The sequence below is a fragment of the Hyperoodon ampullatus genome (assembly GCF_949752795.1).
Source record: "Hyperoodon ampullatus genome assembly, chromosome: 15".
Lineage (NCBI taxonomy): Eukaryota > Metazoa > Chordata > Mammalia > Artiodactyla > Ziphiidae > Hyperoodon > Hyperoodon ampullatus.
This window is the reverse complement of record NC_136928.1, coordinates 23,366,214-23,389,991: the sequence shown is the minus strand read 5'-3', so window position 1 is coordinate 23,389,991 and position 23,778 is coordinate 23,366,214. Positions and strand designations below refer to the sequence as shown.

Here is a 23,778-nt window from a genome sequence, read left to right as displayed (position 1 = left end):
GCTGTCCTGTGGGCCTGAGCCCCTCACCTGTGGGGTCTGCGCTCAGGGCGGCTCGTTGGCGTCCAGGGGGCCGGAGCGCTGGTTGGTGGTGTGGAAACCCCGCACGCTGGGGTCAGCTGTGCTCTGGGGGTGGAAACAGATCTTAGGACGATTTTCCCGTTTGCCCACGTGGTTCTTAAGAACGTGGTTCAGGTGTTTGGCGGGAGGCGAGAGGCTTGGGCTGTGAGGGGCGCGGTGCCCTGGAGGCCCGGGGCTCAGCGGGTGGAGAGGTGCACGGGGTTGGACCCCGGAGCCCAGGGCGGAGGTGACAGGTGCAGGGACTGGGGGCCCTCGGGGCCAGGAGGCAGCGCTGGAGGTCTGCCCCTGTGGGAACCCTTCAGCGAGAGGAGCTGCTCTTGGAGGAGAGCCGTGCAGCTGAGGAGCCAGGATGTGATCCACCTGCCCCAGATGCTCAGACTCGGGGCCAAGCGCCGCCTGCGTTGCCCCCCACCCGGGCCTGTGGCTGGGTGTCGCCCGCAGCTCTGCACCCTCCCTGGGCTCCAGCCTGCCGGGCGTGGGCTGGCAGGTGTGAGCCTGGTGGGGCGGGGGGAGCCCTGCCGCAGGGACGGAGCCCTGGGGGGCGGGGGGCAGCCGGGGTGTCCCGTGGGGCTGGATTTGAGGGGGGGCACCCCGCGGAACCCCGCACGCTGGAACTTCCGTGTGTGCATACATGTCTCCCTTCATCCTCTTCCGTTTCCTGCCTTTGTCCGTGTGGGATGAACATAATAGAGTACGTGTAATACGCGTGAGTCACGATCACCCGAGTGGGCGATGGGAGTGGTGTGGGGACTTGGAATCGGAGCAGGGGCGGGACGGCGACAAGTCACCTGGAGAGAAGGCAGGAGTGCCGCGTGGGAGGGCGGACACGGAAGCGCAGCCGCGCGCGTCCTGCGCGGGCCGGAGCCTGACAAGGGGGCCGGCACGGGGCCGGGGCCGTGGGCTTGAGGGACTCGTTGGGGCAGGAGCGCGAGGGTCTGCCGGCCACCTGGGGGGAGGGGCGCCCAAAGCTGTGCCCATCACAGTGGGAGAGGCGGCAGGGCTCTTGCGACATGGGTTTGGTTTTTATTTTAGTTTAACTTTTATTTTATATCGGAGTACAGTTGATTTACAGTATTGTGTTAGTTTCACGTGTACAGCAAAGTGATTCAGTTATACGCATACATATATCCTTTTTTTTTTTTTTTTTTTTTTTTGTGCGGTACGCGGGCCTCTCACTGTTGTGGCCTCTCACGTTGTGGAGCACAGGCTCCGGATGCGCAGGCCCAGCGGCCATGGCTCACGGGCCCAGCCACTCTGCGGCATGTGGGATCTTCCCGAACCGGGGCACGAACCCATGTCCCCTGCATCGGCAGGCAGACTCTCAACCACTGCGCCACCAGGGAAGCCCACATATATCCTTTTCAGATTCTTTTCCGTTGTAGGTTATTACAAGGTATCGAATGTAGTCCCCCGTGCTTTGGTAGGTCCTTATTGGTTACCGATTTTGTATACAGTAGTGTGTATATGTTCATCCCAAACTCCTAATTTATCCCTCCCCACTTTCCCCCTTTGGTAACTAAGTTTATTTTTTGTGTCTGAGAGTCTGTTTCTGTTTTGTAAAGAAGTTGTTTAACGGTTGTCTTAGAACGAGGGGCCTTGAGCAGGGAGGGGAACAGAGGTGGGCTCTCAGCTTGCAGGGAGATCGGCCGGAGCACTTGTTAAACCCCGATGGCTCCCCACCCCCTGAGTTTCTGATTGTGGAGCCCTGTTGGGGCCTGAGAATCTGCATTTCCGACGGGCTTCCGGGGAAACGCTGTGTAGCTCTGGTCCAAATGAGCCTCTGCCCTGTCTACGTCGAGGGTCCCGGGGGCCAGGGGCTGTCCCCTCTCCAGGCTCCTCAAACAGCGGGAGTCCCCGAGATGACAATTGGGTTTGGGGTCTCTACTGCCTGACCGGCTCGGGGATCTCACTGGTCACCCTGCACTTTGCAAGTGTGGTGCTGCCCTACCTGGACGGACGTGACACTTCGGCTCCCCTGCAGACCTGAGGGAACTTATTTCAGACTTTCTCCCTGCGGACTGTGGAAATTGCAGTAATACCAGAGCCTAGAAAGGCCTTCTTCATGTTTCTCAGACTGTCTTCTGCGTAAATACACCTGCATGAAGTTTTGAACGTGTGTCTAGTGTGAACAAGCAGAAGTGGATTCTACTAAGTCTCTCATCTCAGTTAATAAGTGACATTTTTACACGTAAAGACTTTCTAAAGGGACCAATGTTATCTACAACGCCCACAGTTTCTTGCGTTTTTAACCACTTTGGGGCAAAAACTTTTCCCATGGAAATGTCGGTGCAGCTTTCTTAGGAAAGTCTCTGGGAAGGTGCGAGTCATTTAAAGGTGTTCTGTGCCGAATTTTGGGACCCGCCAGCTGGGACTCTGGAGGCTGCGGTGTGGGGATCTGGAGGGCTTGTGCTGGGGCTCGTCCCGGAGGCCGTCCTGGAGGAGGCGTCTCGGGAGGGAAGCAGGGCTGGCGCAGGGCCTCCGCGCGGGGCCTGGGAAGGACGCCAGCCGCCAGCCTGCCGGGGCTCCCCAGACTGCCTCGTCCGGGCAGCTTCCATTCTGTGTAACCGCTGGCATGAACGCAGGTCCGGCCGGTGGGGCAGGGTTCCAGGCCAGCTCTCCTCAGGTCGGGGGGCAGGAGGGCTCCCCATTCCGTGGCTGCTGTCCTTCGTGTGTGGTGCTGCCTGACCCTTAGCACCTGATGGTTTTAGGGAGACCTGGAGGCGGGGAAGCTCCCTCCTCTGACAGCCCCCTGCCTTATCTGGAGAATTTTAAACAGAATCGTATCTTGTGATTTGAACCCTCTGATCGGTTTAGGATGCGTGTCCTTGTCTGCTTTGAAGGCCTTCAGTTGAGCCACCGCAGGGTCTATATCTGTTCCTCGGGGGCTGGAGTTGTCAGGGTTCGTGGGAGGTGAGCAGGGCTCCTCTTTCCTGGACGCGTTTGATGCTGTGATCACACAAGGCAGGCAGCCTGCGTGGTAGGGATGGGGGCCCCTGGGACCTCATCCACCCTTTCTGCCCAGGCGGGAGGAACTTTGCCCGGATCCTGGGTCGATGGGAGATTAAAGCACCTGTCTGGGCTCTGGTTCTGATTGTTTCGCTGTGTGACCGACCACTTCAGGACTTGCTGGCACAGAGCAGCGGCTGTTTCACCACGCTCATGCGTCTGTGGGGTGGGAATTTGAAAAGCAGAGTCTGTTCTCTGGTGGCGTCTAGCCTGACGGTTGGGACTCTGACACAGCGGGGCTGGAGGGTCCCCTTCCCGGAGACTCGGCTGGCAAGTCTGCCCCTGAAGTCAGCTCGGCTGGTGTGGTTGTTGGAGCCCCCGTGGGTGACGTGTCTGCCCTCGGGGGGTTGCAGTCCTGCCGGCTGGCCCTGGGCTGCAGGATCCGGTGTTTCAGCAACCGAGGCCCACGTGCACGCTGGTTCTGACCGGCTGCCCAGACTGCGGGGAGGGCCAGGACCCCTCTGATGGGATGTGTCACCTGTGGCACCAGGGAGGGTCTCACTCTCTGAACATCACGCTGACGCTGCGGAGTGCGGCGGACGGGCTGGGCCTGGCCTCTGCTGAGCCCCGTCTCGGGACCCGAGAGGAGCAGGGGCGGCCGGGGTAAGGCACCGCACTGCAGCGTCCTGGAACTTTCTCTGCAGACAGTGTGTGGTTCGGATGAGCCCCGGAGCCTGGGCGGCATGGGTTTCCATTGTGAATCCGCCTCTGGATGAAGTGTTTCTTACCTGCGCAGGTGGAGCATCTTCCTTGGTCAGTGGGCTGCGTGGCCCTGAGGATTTCACGAGGTCTCGATGCTCAGTTTGGGTTTGATCATGTGTCCCACGGGCGTCTGGGGGGAATGAACTTAGCAGCCGGTTTGGGGAAAACAAGGCGCCTGTCTCCGTGGGAGTGGGGATGAGCCCGGGCCTTAGACAGGCCATGCAGGCCTGGGAACGAGGCCCCCACATGGCCCTGTCACACGGCTGTGGGGTGACCTGACAGGTCACAGGTGCTCCTCTTGGCTCTGGTCTTCAGCTGTGACGTGGGAGTGACAGCGTGACCTTGGGCTTGGAAATGGTGAGCCTGGGAGGCCCCTGGAAGGGCCCTGGGGTCATTCCAGCGCCACCGAGTCCCTGCGCCACCTTGGCCTTGTCCCGAGACCCAGGCTGGGGCCGCCGGCCTCCTGCCCCAGGCCTCCGTCCTTGCCCCCCGTTAGACACCTCTCCCCGTCACTGTGGGATGGAGGGGGAGCCGAGAGTGCGCTTGTCCCAGCCGTTACCCCTCCCGCAGCTGCCCCCCAACTCTTAGCCTGTGACAGCACCCGTGTCACACCCGCCCTGACCTCCCGGCCCATCCTGACGCCCCGTCCTCTGCTTTCAGCTCACTTCTCCCCTGCCCGTCTGCCCCTCACACCCCTGCTTCCTCTGGTGCTGAAACCCTGCTGCCTTCCCCACACTGAGTGACGCTGGTCACCTGCTAACCAGGGGCCAGCTACCAAAGGGGAAGCAGTGGTGCCCGCATTCAGTTCATGGGCAGAATCCTCGGGGGAGCCTGTCAGGAACACAGCCCCTGAGGCCCACCCTGACCTGCAGCCTCGTCTTCCCTCCCCAGGGACCTCTGCTGCCGTTCTCCTCCCAGGGCATCCATCTCCTTCTGAGCCCAGAAGGTGGCTTTGCTTCTAAAGATAAAAAGGACTAAGCAAGTGATGTTTGTAAGAAAGGAAAAACATTCCCTGACCTCCGTTGGGCTGGTTTTGGTGCCTGGCCCGCCCGTGCTTGGTGTTTTGAGTGTGAATAAGGAAACTCCTGCTCTTGCAGGGAGACCCACCATAAGCCGCCAGTTAAAAAGAGGTGTGCCGTGGTCACCGTGACCACACAGGGGGCCACAGCATCCCCTGCAGCAGGGAGGTGGGGGCTGTCCCGTGAATGGAGTGCCCAGCCGAGGCGCCCGGAGACCCCTGTAAAGGCAGCTGAAGTGGTGAGGAGGTGCGGAGTCCTGTGGGAGCAGGGGGCTGCAAGGAGGTCCGATGGTGAGGAGGGGGGGTCACGAAGCCCTGGGGTGGGCGGGGAAGAGCAGCTGGGGAGGAGGGCGCGTGTCCGGGTGCCCGCGAAGGGGCATTTCCCGCCCACCGTCCGCATTATCCGTTTGTAAAGGGCGGTGAAGCTCCTTCGGTGCGCGTCTTCCCCAGCAGATCCCAGGGCCGCCCACGCTTCCCCCCCCGCCCACGCTTCCCGAGGGAGAGACAATGAAGCAGAGCCCTGGTGGGGCGGGGGGATGACTCGGGAGACTGTGTGTCTACTTCCCGGGAGGGATGGCAGCCTTACCTGCTCTCAGGTGGTCTAGGTGACCACAGGAGGACCGAGAAATGTCTCCAAGATAGACATTTTCAACAGATTCAAGAAGAGGTTAAGAAGGAGAAAACGGAATAAACTAATAACCGAGGGAGGATTTGGGAAGATGGTCAGAAGGCTGTCACCACTCGGAAAGCACCTTAGGGCCGGGTCATTCTCGCGTGCAGTTAGTTCCCTGGCACAGAGAGAGGGGGACGCTTCTGGGCTGTTTTGACGAGGAGCTAATCCTAAAGCCGGAATGAGACAAGGTACTCATTTCAGGTCCACAGTGAAGACAGGTGTCGCAGGGTCTGCACCTCCTGGTTCACGGACACCTGGCATCCCAGGTGAGCAGTGACCCAGATAGAGACTGGGGACAGGGGGCATGCAGCTTAGCAGGGGCTCAAGAATGTTTTCCGTCCTTTTTACAAAGCAAGGTAAGCACATAGATACAAGGAAAAACTAGTCACATCAGCACTTGAACTCAGTATTTTGGCGTCTTCAGATGGTCTTTCTTTTTCTGTGTAATTTTTAGTAGCAGATATATTTTCTTGTCTGGGGCTGTCACACCTGCATTATCAGGTTGCAGCATGGTTTTGTTGCCGTATTTTTATTGAGATGTAATTGACATATAACGTTTTACTAGTTTAACGTGTACCTGTGATGATTCAGTGTGCGTGTGTATTGGGAAATGATCACCATAAGTTTACTTAACATCCGTCACCACACAGTTACAGATTTGTGTGCATGCGTGATGAGATCTTTGAAGACTCACTGTCTTAGCAGCTTCCTTCAAATACTCAGGACAGTGTTGTTGACTACAGTCACATGCTGTACACGACATCCCCAGGACTTATTTTAACCTCACTTCACACCACCCATCCCTCACCTCCCACCTCCCACGTCTGGCAACCGCTGATCTGTTCTCTGTACCTGTGAGCTTGGGTTTTTGTTGTTTGTTTTTAGATTCTGCATGTAAGTGAGATCCTACGGTATTTGTCTTTCTCTGACATTTCACTCGGTGTAATGCCTTGAGGATCCAACAATGTTGCCGCAAACGGCAGCATTTCCATCTTTTTACGGCTGAATCATATTCCGTCGCGTATATGCACCATACCTTCTTTACCCATTCATCCGTCAGTGGACACTCAGCTTGCTTCTGTATCCTGGCTATTGTGAATAGTGCCGCGGTGAACATAGAGGTACATGTATCCTTTGGAATTAGTGTTCTCATTGCCTTTGGATAAATACCCTGGAGTGGAATTGCTGGATCGTGGTAGTTCTGTTTTTAATTTTTTGAGGAACCTCTGTACCATTTTCCGTAGCGGCTGCACCAGTTTACATTCCCACCAACAGTGAGAGAACCAGGGTTCCCTTTCCTCCGCACCCTCACCAACACCTGTTATCGCTTATCTTTTTTGATAATTGTTAGTCATATTTAATGACTTTATGATTTCATGACGTGAATGGCTATATCATAATTTATGTAATAGTTCCCCAATTGTAATGTATTTTGGTTTATTCTTTTTTTCTTTAATTATAAATAAGGCTGTGACTTGTGAAGGCAGCTTTCTTGTGTGTATACTTATTTCCTGAGGATAATCCTCAAAAGTAAGATCACATGGTCCAAAGGCACAAACATTCTTTGTTTTGTAATGAGTAATGAATATAGTACAGCCTCATTTTAATTTCTCCCATTTCTGGCTTACTTGCCACTTTCTACTTATTTATTGCTTATCTTTTCGATCATAGTTTCTTCTTGTATTTGAAGAGGGCTGTGCTTTTATGGTTTCATCATGCCCCTTGTTCACAATGGGGATCTCTTGCGAGGAGCATGATTTTGGACACTGAGAACTCTGCAGTAAACGTTTATTAACCCCCTGCTGGGTATCGGCAGATGCAGTGAGAACATGCCTAGTGTCGCCCCTCACCTCAGGGCTTTCCCAAGCTCACAGAATTGCCAGCCCCAGACTCCAGGGTGTGTGTGTATTTGCTCCCTGCTTTCCCCAGAGTCTGGTAGCACCTGAGCGCTCCTGGCCTCGAGAGGTGCGCATCACTGGGGGCGTGGTCACGTGGGGGCCGTGTCGGGATGCGGACAGAGCCTTAGCGACACCGTTCTCTAAACGTGGGCGTCTCTCTGTGAGGTACCCTCTGGTCAGTAACTTCACGTGCGTGTCGTGATCTAGTGTGTCTGTAAAGTCACCCCTGGTAAAATCCACTGCGGCAGCCGGACTGGTTTAGACACGGTTACTCAGGTGTCTGCCGTCAAGGAGGTGGCCCAGCAGATGAGGCTGTGATGTAGGGGAGCTGGGTGAGGGCTGAGAGAGAGGACGGCCACAGGGTCAGGCCATCCTCTACTTCTCTGAGTCTCGATCTCGTCAACATTGGAGGGGAGAGGTTGGACTGAGCCCTGGGATCTCTTTTATTCTTTCAGTTCTTTGATTTCCATGACTGGCTCTTCCTCAAAGGCTGGGGACGTACTGCATATCAAAGCACATGTGCACCACGGCACTCCAGGCCCCAAAAGGTTATGCCAGAGTTAGGGGTATATAGGGTCATCTTTTCGCTTATGTTTAGTCGCACTTATTATTTTATTTATGTAAGTATGTATGTATATATTCTTGGCCGCACCGTGCAGCATGCAGGGTCTTGGTGCCCCGACCAGGGATCGAACCTGCACCCCCTGCAGTGGAAGCACGGAGTCCTAACCGCTGGACCTCCAGGGAAGTCCCAGGACTTATTATTTTGAAAGTGTGCATTTTATTGTCTTCGTGAGCTACAGTTTTCATAGGCAACTTTAAGATATTGGTTAAAAATTAATATTATATTAGTTGGAGTCCTTGAATGTTGTGAACTTAAGTATTGACTTTTCCTTTTTCTTTCTCTTACAGCTATTTGGGGCAACTTGGTTAATATGAGGTAATTGTTTTTAATAACTCGGCTGTTATGTTTGGGTTGAAAGGATACATTTCATGGTTATACATATACACCATGATGTCATGGGCTGATTGAGGATGACGTAAGAGCGGAACTGAGCTTCTTGCTGTTCACACGTCCAGCTTGTCTTCTCTCCTGGGGTGCTCTGGAGGACGCAGCTGGTTATCACGCTGACCCCAGTCCAGCTCAGATGTGACGGTGAATCTCGAGGCAGCCGTGGCGGCTCCTTGGTGGTGCCCGCCTCAGGCCTCCCTGGCCTTGTAGACAGAAGAGGGTGGACCTGAGCTTTCAGGCTCCTGAAATGTAAATGGCATTTCTGGGCGGCTTGAGCAAAGCACTCAGGGGCACCTTTCCAAAGCCTCTTAGGGAAACCGAGGCTGCCCTCACCCCCAGGAGCAGACCAATGGATGCTTGAGACCACTGGCCGTCCCAGGGGAGGGAGGGCCCGGGGACCTTCTGGCCCGAGTGAGCATTGTTTGTGTTGCTCAGCAGAGCATGAGGGCCACTTGTAAAAGTCAAATCCTTGTGTCAGTATTCTTAAAAAAAAAAAAAAAAAAAAAATCAGCGAAAGTAATAAGTATTACTGTATTCACTGTAAAAACAAAGTTGGTGCCCTGAGTACAGTTTTACATTTAAAGAAAAATTCCCTCCACTTTGTATTTCTTGGTGTGACAATCAAAGAGCAGCAGTCGCACCGCGGTGACAGCAGGTTTGGGAAGTCGGCGCAGCTGCGGGCAGCCGGGGAGGGTCGCTCTGCCCCCACTGGGCTCTTCACGTCCCGCGGGGTTTGCAGGGCGGCTGGGGCCGTGTTGACCCAGTTCCTCCCGCCGGGGCTGGTGTGTGTCTCCTGACAGAGGCCCCTGTGTGTGGCTGGAGGGCTGCTCAGGCCCCATTAAAGGAGCTCTGTCTTTGCACTTGGAAAAACTCCATTTTGCATTAAATCCCAGGAAAGCCCAGCAGAGAAACTTGTACTCCCTATAGACACGCTTCCTGCCTCTAATTTACAATCCCTTGTTGGGTGGAATGTGAAAGTGAGATGGTCTTAGTTGAACAGAAGCGCCCCGTAAGGTGGCGGTGAGCCTGGGGTACTGGGCTGAGGGGCTACCTCCAGCCCCCTCCTCCCTCGCCATCCTGGGGGGTTGGTGCCCGGGACGGGTCCTCAGGGAGGGAAGGGGCAACATGCAGCCTTTGGCCTGTGTTGTGGTGATTTGTTCAGAAATACACCTGGGAGTCACAAAGTCTTTCAACTGGTCTCAGTTTTGTAGTTTTCTCCTCAACAGGTCCATCCAGGAAAATGGTGAACTCAAGATTGAAAGCAAGATTGAAGAGGTTAGTCTCTTTTCCAAACTTTGCCCCTCCTTTTCCTGCTAATTTGTCCACTTAGTTCCTTTGCTTGCGCTGGTATCTTTATTGTGGCCGCTTGATGCCGACCTCTGATTCTGAAACCATCTCGCAAGAAATCATTCCCTCATTTAAGAAGAGACTTTCTGTTTATTAGGCTGTGGCCGCACCTCTGTGTCAGCATTTGTCCATTTGTAAAGGTGCAGTCTGTTAAATTCTGCCCTACAGGCAAGATGGATTTACGCTCTTATGTGACTTTTCAGGGGAGCCTTTCCAGGCTTCCTTAGAGGAACGGCAGTGAGGACCTTCACCAGGGATGGGGGCAGGGGCCGCCCTCCACTCACCTGAACAGGTGCCAACAGGAAACACGGCCCGACTCGTTTGCGAGGACCCGGGGACACACAGAGCAGGGCGGGCGCTCAAGCGGACACACAGAGCAGGGTGGGCGCACAAGCGGAGGGGAGGCTGCGGCCTGCCTCACTGAAAGCCGGCAACTCTAGCCCACTTCACACCTTCTGGTTAAAATAATTGCTCGTGTTTTAGTCCAGTGTCGGTGCAGACAGACTGTTGTAATATGGGCTGTGGGAGGGCTGGGGGCCGCTCACTGTGATTTGGAGGCACATACCGGTCATCCTGTGCAGCCCGGCCCTGGCCTGCGAATGCTGTGGACACACGGTCTGCGACGCCGACGCTGTGCTGATGGCAGGCGACACACCGGGGGCAGCCCCCAGGGGTCCTCTCTCTCACCTGAAGAGAAGCGGGGGTGGTGATCACCTGTTTCACGAGCCTGAACCACCTTTGATGTTGCCCGTGAGGTCGGGAAGGAAAAAGGTGAATTTCCTGAGAGCTTAGGCATCTCTGGAGTGAGAGATTCCAACACGCGGTTCAGTATCTCGATTCTAGGATTGTGAGTCACGGGGTTTTAACCTCAAGCTGGAGGTGAATCGTAGAAGGAATTAAAATCTGTTTCACATCACGTCCTGTCCGTCTGGAACATCAGAATGGGTGCATGTGGCGGAGGACTGGGTTTCTGCTTGAAAACTGATACTGGTTATTTTTGTTTTAGATTGTTGAACCACTAAGAGAGAAAATCAGAGATTTGGAAAAAAGGTATGTGTACTTTTTCTTTTGTGTCTAAGAAAATACTTATATCTTACTGACCTTAGAAGGTCAATATCTAATGTCAGTTCATCTCAGCCGAGTAATTAACTCTGTAATTTCAAAGATACAAGGCACTTTCAAGACAGAGACTTTTCCATGAGAACGTCAATTTTTACTCTAAAATTCGGATCCATTGTTTTTAAATCTTTTTTTCCTTTGCTCATTAAAAACTATTTCTGATGGAAGCTATGGGCTCTCTCCAGAAAAAAAATTTATTTAAATGATTTTTTTTAACATCTTTATTGGAGTATAATTGCTTTACAATGTTGTGTTAGTTTATGCTGTATAACAGAGTGAATTAGCTATATGCATACGTATATCCCCATATCCCCTCTCTCTTGCGTCTCCCTCCCACCCTCCCTATCCCACCCCTCTAGGTGGTCACAAAGCACCGAGCTGATCTCCCTGTGCTATGCGGCTGCTTCCCACTAGCTATCTACCTTACGTTTGGTAGTGTATATATGTCCATGCCACTCTCTCACTTCGTCCCAGCTTACCTTTCCTCCTCCCCGTGTCAACTCCATTCTCTACATCTGCGTGTTTATTCCTGTCCTGCCCCTAAGTTCTTTAGAACCTTTTTTTTAAGATTCTATGTATATGTGTTAGCATACGGTATTTGTTTTTCTCTTTCTGCCTTACTTCACTCTGTATGACAGACTCTAGGTCCATCCAACTCACTACAAATTCATTTCTTTTTATGGCTGAGTAATATTCCATTGTATATATGTGACACATCTTCTTTATCCGTTCATCTGTCGATGGACCCTTAGGTTGCTTCCATGTCCTGGCTATTGTAGGTAGAGCTGCAGTGAACATTGTGGTGCGTGACTCTTTTTGAATGATGGTTTTCTCAGGATATATGCCCAGTAGTGGGATTGCTGGGTCGTACCGTAGTCCTACTTTTAGTTTTTTAAGGAACCTCCATACTGTTCTCCATAGTGGCCGTATCAATTTACATTCTCATCAACAGTGCAGGAGGGTTCCCTTTTCTCCACACTCTTTCTAGCATTTATTGTTTGTAGATTTTTTGATGATGGCCATTCTGACAGGTGTGAGGTGATACCACACTGTAGTTTTGATTTGCATTTCTCTAATGATTAGTGATGTTGAGCATCCTTTCATGTGTTTGTTGGCAATCTGTATATCTTCTTTGGAGAAATGTCTATTTAGGTCTTCTGCCCATTTTTGGATTGGGTTTTTTTGTTTGTTTGTTTTGCGGTACACGGGCCTCTCACTGTTGTGGCCTCTCCCGTTGCGGAGCACAGCCTCCAGACACGCAGGCTTCACGGCCATGGCTCACGGGCCCAGCCGCTCCACGGCATGTGGGATCTTCCTGGACTGGGACATGAACCCGTGTCCCCTGCATCGGCAGGTGGACTCTCAACCACTGCGCCACCAGGGAAGCCCGGGTTGTTTGTTTTTTTGATATTGAGCTGCATGAGCTGCTTGTGTATTTTTGAGATTGACCCTTTGTCAGTTACTTCGTTTGCAAATATTTTCTCCCATTCTGAGGGTTGTCTTTTCATCTTGTTTGTAGTTTCCTTTGCTGTGCAAAAGCATTTTTTGCGGTACGCAGGCCTCTCACTGTTGTGGCCTCTCCCGTTGCAGAGCACAGGCTCCGGACGCGCAGGCTCAGCGGCCGTGGCTCACGGGCCTAGCCGCTCCGCAGCATGTGGGATCTTCCCGGACCGGGGCACGAACCCGTGTTCCCTGCATTGGCGGGAGGACTCTCAACCACTGCACCACCAGGGAAGCCCCTGTGCAAAAGCTTTTAAGTTTCATTAGGTCCCATTTGTTTATTGTTTTTATTTACATTACTATAGGAAGTGGAACAAAAAGGATCTTGCTGTGATTTACGTCATAGAGTGTTCTGCCTATGTTTTCCTCTAAGAGTTTTATAGTGCCTGGCTTTACATTTAGGTCTTTAATCCATTTTGAGTTTATTTTTGTGTATGGCATTAGGAATTGTTCTAATTTCATTCTTTTGCATGTAGCTGTCCAGTTTTCCCAGCACCACTTGTTGAAGTGGCTGTCTTTTCTCCGTTGTATGCTCTTGCCTCCTTTATCAAAGATAAGGTGACCATATGTGCATGGGTTTATCTCTGGGCTTTCTGTCCTGTTCCATTGATCTATATTTCTGTTTTAGTGCCAGTACCATACTGCCTTGATTACTGTAGCTTTGTACTATAGTCTGAAATCTGGGAGCCTGATTCCTCCAGCTCCATTTTTCTTTCTCAGGATTGCTTTGGCTATTCGGGGTCTTTTGTGTTTCCATACAAATTGTGAAATTTTTTGTTCTAGTTCTGTGAAAAATGCCAGTGGTAGTTTGATAAGGATTGCACTGAATCTGTAGATTGCTTTGGGTAGTATAGTCATTTTCACAATGTTGATTCTTCCAATCCAAGAACGTGGTATATCTCTCCATCTGTTTGTATCATCTTTCATTTCTTTCATCAGTGTCTTATAGTTTTCTGCATACAAGTCTTTTTTCTCCTTAGGTAGGTTTATTCCTAGATATTTTATTCTTTTTGTTGCAGTGGTAAATGAGAGTGTTTCCTTCATTTCTCTTTCAGATTTTTCATCATTAGTGTATAGGAATGCAAGAGATTTCTGTGCATTAATTTTGTATCCTGCTACTTTACCAAATTCATTGATTAGCTCTAGCACTTTTCTGGTAGCATCTTCAGGATTCTCTGTGTATAGTATCATGTCATCTGCAAACAGTGACAGTTTTACTTCTTTTCCGATTTGTATTCCTTTTATTTCTTTTTCTTCTCTGCTTGCTGTGGCTAAAACTTCCAAAACTATGTTGAATAATAGTGATGAGAGTGGATAGCCTTGCATTGTTCCTGATCTTAGAGGAAATGGTTTCAGTTTTTCACCATTGAGGACGATGTTGGCTGTGGGTTTGTCATATATGGCCTTTATTATGTTGAGGTAAGTTCCCTCTATGCCCACTTTCTGGAGAGTTTTTATCATAAATGAGTGTTGAATTTTGTCAAGCTTTTTCTGCATCTGTTGAGATGATCATATGGTTTTTATCCTTCAATTTGTTAATATGGTATAACACATAGATTTGCGTATATTAAAGAATCCTTGCATTCCTGGGGTAAACCCCACTTTATCATGGTGTATGATCCTTTTAATGTGCTGTTAGATTCTGTTTGCTAGTATTTTGTTGAGGATTTTTGCATCTATGTTCATCAGTGATATTGGCCTGTAGTTTTCTTTCTTTGTGACAACTTTGTCTGGTTTTGGTATCAGGGTGATGGTGGCCTTGTAGAATGAGCTTGGAAGTGTTCCTCCCTCTGCTATATTTTGGAAGAGTTTGAGAAGGATAGGCGTTAGCTTTTCTCTAAATGTTTGAGAGAATTCGCCTGTGAAGCCATCTGGTCCTGGACTTTTGTTTGTTGGCAGATTTTTAATCACAGTTTCTGTTTCAGTGCTGTGATTGGTTTGTTTATATTTTGTATTTCTTCCTGGTTCAGTCTCAGGAGGTTGTGCTTTTCTAAGAATTTGTCCATTTCTTCCAGGTTGTCCATTTTATCAACATATAGTTGCTTGTAGTAATCTCTCATGATCCTTTTGTATTTGTGCAGTGTCAGTTGTTACTTCTTTTTCATTCCTAGTTCTGTTGATTTGAGTCTTCTCCCTTTTTTTCTTGATGAGTCTGGCTAATGGTTTATCAATTTTGTTTATCTTCTCAACGAAGCAGCTTTTAGTTTTATTGATCTCTGCTGTTGTTTCCCTCATTTCTTTTTCATTTATTTCTGATCTGATCTTTATGATTTCTTTCCTTCTGCTAACTTTGGGGTTTTTTTGTTCTTCTTTCTCTAATTGCTTTAAGTGTAAGGTTAGGTTGTTTATTTGAGATTTTTCTTGTTTCTTGAGGTAGGATTGTTTGCTATAAACTTCCCTCTCAGAACTGCTTTTGCTGCATCCCATAGGTTTTGCATCATCATGTTTTCATTGTCATTTGTTTCTAGGTATTTTTTGATTTCCTCCTCAGTGATCGCTTGGTTATTTAGTATCGTAGTGTTTAGCCTCCATGTGTTTGTATCTTTTACAGTTTTTTTCCTGTAATTGATATTTAGTCTCATAGCATTGTGGTCAGAAAAGATACTTGATACGATTTCAGTTTTCTTAAATTTACCAGGGCTTGATTTGTGACCCAAGATATGGTCTGTCCTGGGGAATGTTTCATGAGCACTTGAGAAGAAAGTGTATTCTGTTGTTTTTGGATGGAATGTCCTATAAATATCAATTAATTGAAACTTGTCTTTCCTTATTTATTTTCATTTTGGCTGTTCTGTCCATTGGTGAAAGTGGGGTGTTCAAGTCCCCTACTATGATTGTGTTACTGTTGCTTTCCCCTTTTATGGCTGTTAATATTTGCCTTATGTATTGAGGTGCTCCTGTGTTGGGTGCATAAATATTTACAATTATTATATCTTCTTGGATTGATTCCTTGAACATTATGTAGTGTCCTTCTTTGTCTCTTATAATAGTCTTTATTTTAAAGTCTATTTTGTCTGAGTATTGCTACTCCAGCTTTCGATTTCCATTTGCATGGAATATCTTTTTCCATCCCCTCACTTTCAGTCTGTATGTGTCCCTAGGTCTGAAGTGGGTCTCTTGTAAGCAACATATATATGGGTCTTATTTTTGTATCCATTTAGCCAGTCTGTGTCTTTTGGTTGGAGCATTTAATCCATTTACATTAAAGGTAATTATTGATATGTATGTTCCTATTACCATTTTCTTAATTGTTTTGGTTTTGTTTTTGTAGGTCTTTTACTTCTCTTTTGTTTCCTGTGTAGAGAAGTTCCTTTAGCATTTGTTGTAAAGCTGGTTTGGTGGTGCTGAAGTCTCTTAACTTTTCCTTGTCTGTAAAGGTTTTAATTTCTCCTTCAAATCTGAGTGGCATCCTTGCTGGGTAGAGTAATCTTCGTTGTAGGTTTTTCCCTTTCATCACTTTAAATATGTCCTGCCACTCCCTTCTGGCTTGCAGAGTTTCTGCTGAAAGATCAACTGTTAACCTTATGAGGATTCCCTTCTGTGTTATTTGTTGCTTTTCCCTTGCTGCTTTTAATATTTTTTCTTTGTGTTTAACTATTGGTAGTTTGATTAATATGTGTTTTGGTGTATTTCTCTTTGGGTTTATCCTGTATGGACTCTCTGCGCTTCCTGGACTTGATTGGCTATTTCCTTTCCCATGTTAGGGAAGTTTTCAACTATAATCTCTTCAGATATTTTCTCAGACCCTTTCCTTTTCTCTTCTTCTTCTGGGACCCCGTAATTCGAATGTTGGTGCGTTTAATATTGTCCTAGAGGTCTCTGAGACTGTCCTCAAGTCTTTTCATTCTTTTGTCTTTATTCTGCTCTACGGTAGTTATTTCCAGTATTTTATCTTCCAGCTTACTTATCCATTCTTCTGTCTCAGTTATTCTGCTATTGATTCCTTCTAGAGTATTTTTAATTTCAGTTATTGTGTTGTTCATCCCTGTTCGTTTGTTCTTTAGTTCTTCTAGATCCTTGTAAAATGTTTCTTGTATTTTCCTCATTCTGTTTCTGAGATTTTGGTATCATCTTTACTGTCATTACTCTGAATTCTTTTTCAGGAAGGTTGCCTATTTCGTCTTCATTTATTTGGTCTTGTAGGTTTTTACCTTGCTCCTTCGTCTGTGACATATTTTTTGTCATTTCATTTTTTTTTTTTTTTTTTGATTGGTGGGGTTGTATTCCTGTCTTAGTGGTTGTTTGGCCTGAGGTGTCCAGCACTGGAGTTTGCAGGCAGTTGGATAGAGCTGGGTCTTGGTGCTGAGATGAGATCCTCTGGGAGGCCTCACTCCAGTTGATACTCCCTGGGGTCTGAGGTTCTCTGTTAGTCCAGCGGTTTGGACTCGGAGCTCCCACCACAGGAGCTTGGGCCCAGCCTCTGGCCTGGGAACTGAGATCCCTCAAGCTAGTCGCTGGGGGTTCCTCCTGCCCCCTTAGGTGTCCGTGGTCCCCCACTGGTGCCTGGTAGGTGCCCTAGTTGTGTGGAGACACAAAGTTAATTGATGTTTTTCAGGAGTCTTCCTGAAGCCCGACCCCAGATCCTATGGGAAAGCCTTTCCTCTAAGGCCCTCTGTCAGTTTGATTTCTGCAACCTGTGATGATTCAGACAAATGTCCACATCAGTGTCATTGGTCCCCCCGCCAATAAAGTTCCCAAATAGTCTGAATGTTGGTAGAAGGAAGGATCTAGGGGTGTTGAAACCTTCCTTTCCCAAGCCCTGCGGATTTCTCAGTTCCTGCAAATTCGTGGCACACAGTTTGAGGCCACATCTGCCCTCTTTTGGCTCCAGCAGGTGGTCAGATGGTTTCTAGCACCTGTTGACCAGTCTCAGAGGATTCCAAAGTAGTAATGCCATATGTTGGGCCTGGAACCCAGGACCACATGGAAGCACCATGGGACGTAAGGGATGGGGAGCCTGTGATTCGTCCCATTCAGTCATTTGTTTGCTTTTGTCCCCCTACTGACAGTTCATCGGGAAGCTTCCAGAACTGAGTCCAGGTGAAGTGGCTGGGAGGGAAGAACGGTATTAGATCGTGGACACTCTTACTTGAATCGATTTCCAAAGGAAGGTCCTGGGTCCTGCTCATGCTTTGTCTTGGCTCCATCTCTGTCTTGGCCTCGGGCATGGGGACCTCTCCCTTGAGTGTGTGTAGCAAACTCCCAAGTGTCTGGAGTAACGGTTGGGTCTTAAGAGCTTTAAAAAAGAAAAATGAAGACATTCATTCATTAAAGTTGGTATATATTTTTTTCCCCTGGGACGTGTTTGGACGATGTGCTTAGCCTTGTGTGAGCCTGTTATCAAGTGTAGAATAAGAAGGAAGAAATGGAGAGCAATTTTGTTTGATCTCGGTGTTTTCATTAAATGATCAAGGAGAAAGGAGGATGGAGAAAACTCATCAAACTCGATGTGTTCGTTTGCTCTCTTCCGCCGTCAGCTGCTAGTCCTGTGCAGTCAGCAAGCTATCAATTCTTAACTGGAGCAAACGTTGTTCCTTGTTTTTTTAACTGATTCCATCACGAATAGAAGGCTGTTATTTGTGCTTTAATCTCTCTTGCCACTGTTCGGTGCTGAAATGACACTGCCTGTAACATTTCATTGGATGGGAACCAGAAATCCTGCCTTTGATAGGACTGCTGTAATTTGAGGAATGTTAATTGAAGCTTTTTAAAAAATAAATTGTTTACAGTAAGAAGTAATCCACCACAAGTTTTACCTTGGCTGAAAAAGAAAGAAAAAATCTGCCCACCAGTGATCATTTTCTTTAGAGAATAGCATTAACTTTCTTATGAAAAGAAAGTGAATCATTTCGGTAACTTTTCTAAGGCAGTGGCTTTACACACAGGATCTCTTGAATTATGAGAATTATACAGTTCCCTTTGGTACTTCTGTGATGTTCTTGTTCCTTTTAACTCGGGAAGAGAAGCACACGTATGACTGTAATCTTAAATAGTTTTCTGGTAACTCATTCCTGTGAAACCGTGAGAGTTCCCTGTAAGCTGGGCACCGAGGGTGTGTGCTTGCCCGGCGGGGCTGCTTTGCTGTGACTCAGCCTGAAAGGGTCCTGTCCCTCCAGTGGGTGAGCCAGTCAGGCGACAGCTGGGCCCTGGTTACTGGGTGAGTCAGAAGGTCAGGTGTGGACACGACCTTGTGGAAGTTGGAGGAGCTCAGTCTAGTTTCATTCCTCCTGACTTTGTGAGATAGGAATGTTTACATAGCCATTCTGACCCCGGCAGCATAAGAATGTCACTGAGAGGAAATATGTGATCACGTATACGTCACTTGGGGGCAGAGGGGCCCCAAGAAATAAGGACACAGTTGACAGGTCAGCAGCAATTTACACAGGGAGGCACAGGGGTCAGTGCCGTCCTAGCAGCCTGGGTCGTGGACTCTGCCGTGTTTTGTTTTGTTTTTAGAGAGTACTGACACCTGGGCCCCACTCCCTGCAATGATGCTCTTATTGGCCTAGCATGCAGACTGGGCTTTGGGAGTTTGCACATCTCCCCAAGTCATTCTAATGTACAGGCAAGTTTGATTTCTTTTCTTTCTTTCTTTCTTTCTTTTTAATTTTTTTATTGAAGTCTAGTGGATTGACGGTGTTGTGACTCTGTGGTCTTTGGGTCCTCCTAACCTCACGCTGCAGTTCGTAATAGTTGGATCGCATGCTGTTTCATTCCATCTCCACATCTTTAAACATTCTTTGAATAGATAGCAGGTAATAATGCTAATTGAAATTCTGAGTAAAAGTACCTAGGCTCTCCTAACAAAGAGGAAGGTTAGAGTGTGGAATGGGATCACTAGTGACCATGGGGTCCATCTGGGGGGTAAGGAAAGGCCCGTTACCGAGTTCACGCTTCCTTCTGCCTGCTTGCCGCGTCTCCCTCAGAACTGCAGGCTTCAGGTGGGCGGCCTCCCGACCCTGCCCCATGGCTGCTGTGTCCCCAGCGCAGGGCGTGGCCTGGAACAGGTGCTCCGGAAAAGGTGCCTGAACACACAAATACGTGGGTGAGCGACACCTGGGTAGGATTTTAAAGGGGCCCCGGCCTTAAAGAAGCCCACACCTCGCCCTTGCCCTGTCCACCCAGCTTGGGGCTCGGGGCTGAGCCAGCCCCCCCTCGCACGGCCAGCTGGGTCACCTGGCTGTCACCACAGCCTGGGGGTGCACACCCAGGAGGAACCTGGCTCCCACCTAGAGCTTTGTGCCCTGAGTCCTCAAGGCGAGAAAAGAGGGCCGTGAGATCATTTTTTAAACGTTCAGTAACATGATCACCCACGTGGAATCTGAAACTTGGTTGTTACACGTCGAAGAGAAACAGGGCACGAAAGCAGCCAGCGTTGCGTTTCTTAAATCAAGGGCTTATTAGCACACACTGTCTGAAGTGGTTTTCTTAGTCATCCTGCACCAGTGACTGTGTGTCAGGCAGCTGTGTCTGCTTCAGTTTTATTTCTTTTAAGTATATTTCCTATAAGAAAACCGTTTGCTCTTCCTGCCTGGTGTAAATAGCGTATCTGGTTTCATGTTAAGCTTTCATGCAAGGCACTGTTCCAAGCTCACCACTTGGATGAAAATCGGTTTCAGTGGACAAATTGGTCACCTCTTCCTGGATGCACGAGTCTTGTCCTGTGTTCCCTCCGCCCACTTCATTCCCAGGGTGCGGCCCTGGCCCCCCCCTCCCCGTGACTCTCTAAAACCCTTCAGCCTGGAGGGGATGAACCCTCGGTGGGTGGGTGAGGGAAGGGAGGCGTCAGGACGGCCTGGAGGAGAAGCGGCCTGGTGGGCAGCGCGGGGAGGGTGGGATGGAGCTGAGTCAGCTGGGCCCGTGGATGCTGGGAGCTCAGACTGAGGCTGGAGCAGGGGTGTCGGGCCCTCGGAGAACGGGGTACCGGGCAGGTGGGAGGCTGCCCCAGCCAGTGCTTGCTTTGTCATCCTCCCTGGCGCCGCTTCATCAAGCGCTTGCTGTGGTGGCCGGGTTCCAGGACAGCTTGCGGGCAGCCCTCTGGCTCGAGGGAGCAGGAAGCCCGAGGTGCCCAGAGCGCCTGGGGGTCTTGCCCCAGGGGTGTGGACGGGGTCACAGAACTGACACGGGAAGGCTGGCATTCTCACCATCCCCTGGGCGTCTCCCAGCTGCCTGCCTGTGTTGGGCGTCTGCATGGCGAACTTGACCTTTTGAGAGTCTGGAAGCTCCTACGGGGGGCGGGGATCACGTGCACTGCCAACCCGCCCAGCTCTGTTGTCAGCGAGCTTCACTCCTTCAGGAGACGAGAAGCACCTGCTTCAAGGTCTTCTGTCTGAGGACCTGTCCTGCTCCGTTCAGTTCAGCCACTGTAAGGAGGTGCATTCCACGTCCCGGCTGCGGCGTGCAGCGGATGATGACAGGGCCCCCGCCCAGCACATCTGCAGTTAAAATAATAACTTTAGGGCTTCCCTGGTGGCGCAGTCGTTGGGAGTCCACCTGCCGATGCGGGGGACGCAGGTTCGTGCCCCGGTCCGGGAGGATCCCGCGTGCCGCGGAGCGGCTGGGCCCATGAGCCATGGCCGCTGAGCCTGTGCGTCCGGAGCCTGTGCTCCGCAGCGGGAGAGGCCACAACAGTGAGAGGCCTGCGTACCGCAAGGAAAAAAAAAAAATAACTTTAGAGCTGCTCTCTCCACATTTTTTCAAAAGCCCTTTTGTTTCCGACCGAATCACTTTAAGAGTGGATATTTCAAGTCTCTATTTATCAACTCTCTTTTGAAACTTTATATGTCTTTTATGCTGCCCCAGTCCTGGAACATCCATGTGGGTTGGGGACTGGTGGCACCTTGATGGGGTCAAGAGGCATTGAAAGATAAGGTGAGACCTCAGACAGGGGTTCAGACGGACCATGGTGGGCAGAAAGGGCTGATCCCCAGTCGCTGTGTCCAGGGCCCCCAGCTGGGTGGGGGAGGCTGGAGTTTTGAAACTGCCCAAACAGGGGAAGAGTCTTACTTAACACCTTCTCTTCCTCTTGGGGGTACAGTCGGCAGGGTTGGGTCTGTGACTCCACACAGCCGATTTCTTCCTCCCAGGCCTGGGCATGGCATCTCGAGAACGCCACCCCCTCCTGTGTTTTGTGTTCAGCTCTGGCTGCCGGTAGCTGGTACTTCCTGACGTTTTCCCTGTCCAGGGATAGCATCACATGTCACACCTGTTTGATTGTAAACAAGGACCAGGTTGATCTTGAACTCAAGATTAACCAGTGCTTGCTTGGTTGCCGCAACCCTCTTTTGGAGAAGAGAGGGGAGCAGATAGTAGCAGTTCTCAAATCCGGCATTTGTATTGGTGGCAAGTAGAGAAAGTACTCACATGAGATGTTTGACTCTTTGTTTTATAATCTCTTTATGTTATACAGCTTCACCCAGAAATACCCGCCTGTAAAATTTTTATCAGAAAAGGACCGTAAAAGAATTTTGGTAAGTTTACACATCTGATTCATATTTGTAATCAAGAAATTTGCTTTTTAAATGGAAGTGTAATTCACAACCCATAAAAGTCACCGGTACAGTGTATACAGTTCAGCGTATACAGTTGTTTATGGTTTGTTCACAGAGTCCTGCACCAGCTCCACATCCTAATTCCAGAACATTTTATCACCCAAAGAAACCCCATAGCCATCAGCAGTCATTTCCCATCGCATCCCCCTGTGCCCCCAGCTCCTGGCAACCACGGGAACGACTTTCCATCTCTATGGATTTGCCTGTTTGGGGCATTTCAAACGATACAATGTGTGGTCTTTCTCTTAAACTTCAATGTTTCCAAGGGTCATCTGTGCTGTAGACGAATCCGGGCTTCATTCCTTTTTAGAGCTGAATAATATTCCACTGTGTGGTCGTACCACACTTTGGTTATCCAGTCGTCAGTTGATGGGCATTTGGGGTTGGTTGTTTCTCCTTTGAGATTATTGTGAATTAATGCTGTTGTGAACATATGGCTGGGTACAGGGTTCTATGGGCATAGGTTTCCTCTCCTTTGGGGTATATGTACACCTAGGAGAGGAATTACCAGGTTGTATGGTGACCCTGTGTGTAACTTTCTGAGGAAATGTGAAACATTCCAGAGCAGTGGTTTTTAAACCCTTTGCTGGTTCACACACCACCTTGATAAATACACCGGGGGCTTCCTCGGCTAGTGGTCTGCTTGTTAAACGCGAGTACAAATTCACCGGTGAAAGGACCCCATGTGCGTGCCATGCAGCAGAGTGTGTTCAGAGAGATCGGTGCCTTTGCATTTTGTAGAAGTGCCAGCTTTGTTGAGATATAATTCATGTACTGTGCAACTCACCCCCTAAAGTGTACAATTCAGTCGTTTTTAGTACGTTCACAGGGTTGTGCAGCCATCATCGATTTCAGAACATTTCGTCCCAAAAGAAACCCTGAGCCTGTGAGCAGTCACTCCCCATTTCCGCAGCCCCTCCATCCCTAGGCAACCACGAATTTACTTTCTGTCTGTGGACATTAGCCAATTCTGGGTATTCATACAGGTGGAATAGTGCACTATTTGGCCTTTTGTGACTAGCTGGCATGTTTTTAAGGTTTATTCATGTTGCAGCATTTATCTGTACTTCATATCTTTTTATTACCAAATAACATTCCATTGTATGGATAGGACACATTTTATTTATCCATTTATCCTATGAGTCATGTGGCAGCTCTTTAAACTTTGGAGAAACTGCCAGACTGTTTGCCACATCGGCTGCACCGTTTCACATCCCATGAAACGCAGCAGTGTACGAGGAGTCCGATTCTCCACGTCCTTGTCAACACTTGTCATGATAGGTCTTTGTTTGTAGCCCTGCTCGTAGGTGTGAAGTGCTCTCTCACTGTGGTTTTGATTTGAGTTTCCTGATGGCTGACGATGTTGAGCATCTTTTCATTGGCTTATTGGCCATTTCTGTATCTTCCATGGAATGGAAAAATGTCTACTCGGACACTTAGCCCATTTTAAAATTGGGTTCTTTTTCTTTTCATTATTGAGTTCTTTATCCTAGATCTAAGTTTCTTATCAGATACTTGATTTGCAAGTATTTTTTTCCCATTCTGTGGGTTGTCTTTTTGCTTTCTTGATGGTATTCTTTGAAGTTTTAAATATCGATGAAGCTTATTTTTTCTTTTGTTCCTTGTGCTTTGGTGTCACATTTAAGAAGTCATAGCCGGGCTTCCCTGGTGGCGCAGTGGTTGAGAGTCCGCCTGCCGATGCAGGGGACGCGGGTTCGTGCCCCGGTCTGTGAAGATCCCACATGCCGCGGAGCGGCTGGGCCCGTGAGCCATGGCTGCTGAGCCTGCGCGTCTGGAGCCTGTGCTCCGCAATGGGAGAGGCCACAACAGTGAGAGGCCCGCGTACCGCAAAAAAAAAAAAAAAAAAAAAAAAA

General features: G+C 49.3%; 1 protein-coding gene across 6 annotated transcripts in view; it reads left to right on the top strand.

The window, feature by feature from the left end:
• Positions 1 to 23,778, top strand: part of UXS1 (UDP-glucuronate decarboxylase 1) — a gene marked incomplete at its 5' end in the record, with an annotated part of 75,590 nt that overhangs the window by 8,448 nt on the left and 43,364 nt on the right. For 3 of the 6 annotated variants that reach the window (XM_079720911.1, XM_079720912.1, XM_079720909.1), the window contains 4 exons: positions 8,288 to 8,315; positions 9,614 to 9,662; positions 10,741 to 10,784; positions 21,763 to 21,823. In XM_079720911.1, coding sequence (XP_079577037.1) covers positions 8,288 to 8,315; positions 9,614 to 9,662; positions 10,741 to 10,784; positions 21,763 to 21,823 — 182 coding nt within the window. Of the gene's footprint in view, positions 1 to 8,287; positions 8,316 to 9,598; positions 9,663 to 10,740; positions 10,785 to 21,762; positions 21,824 to 23,778 lie in introns of all 6 variants that reach the window. The other 3 variants (XM_079720913.1, XM_079720914.1, XM_079720910.1) reach the window with 1 other exon arrangement.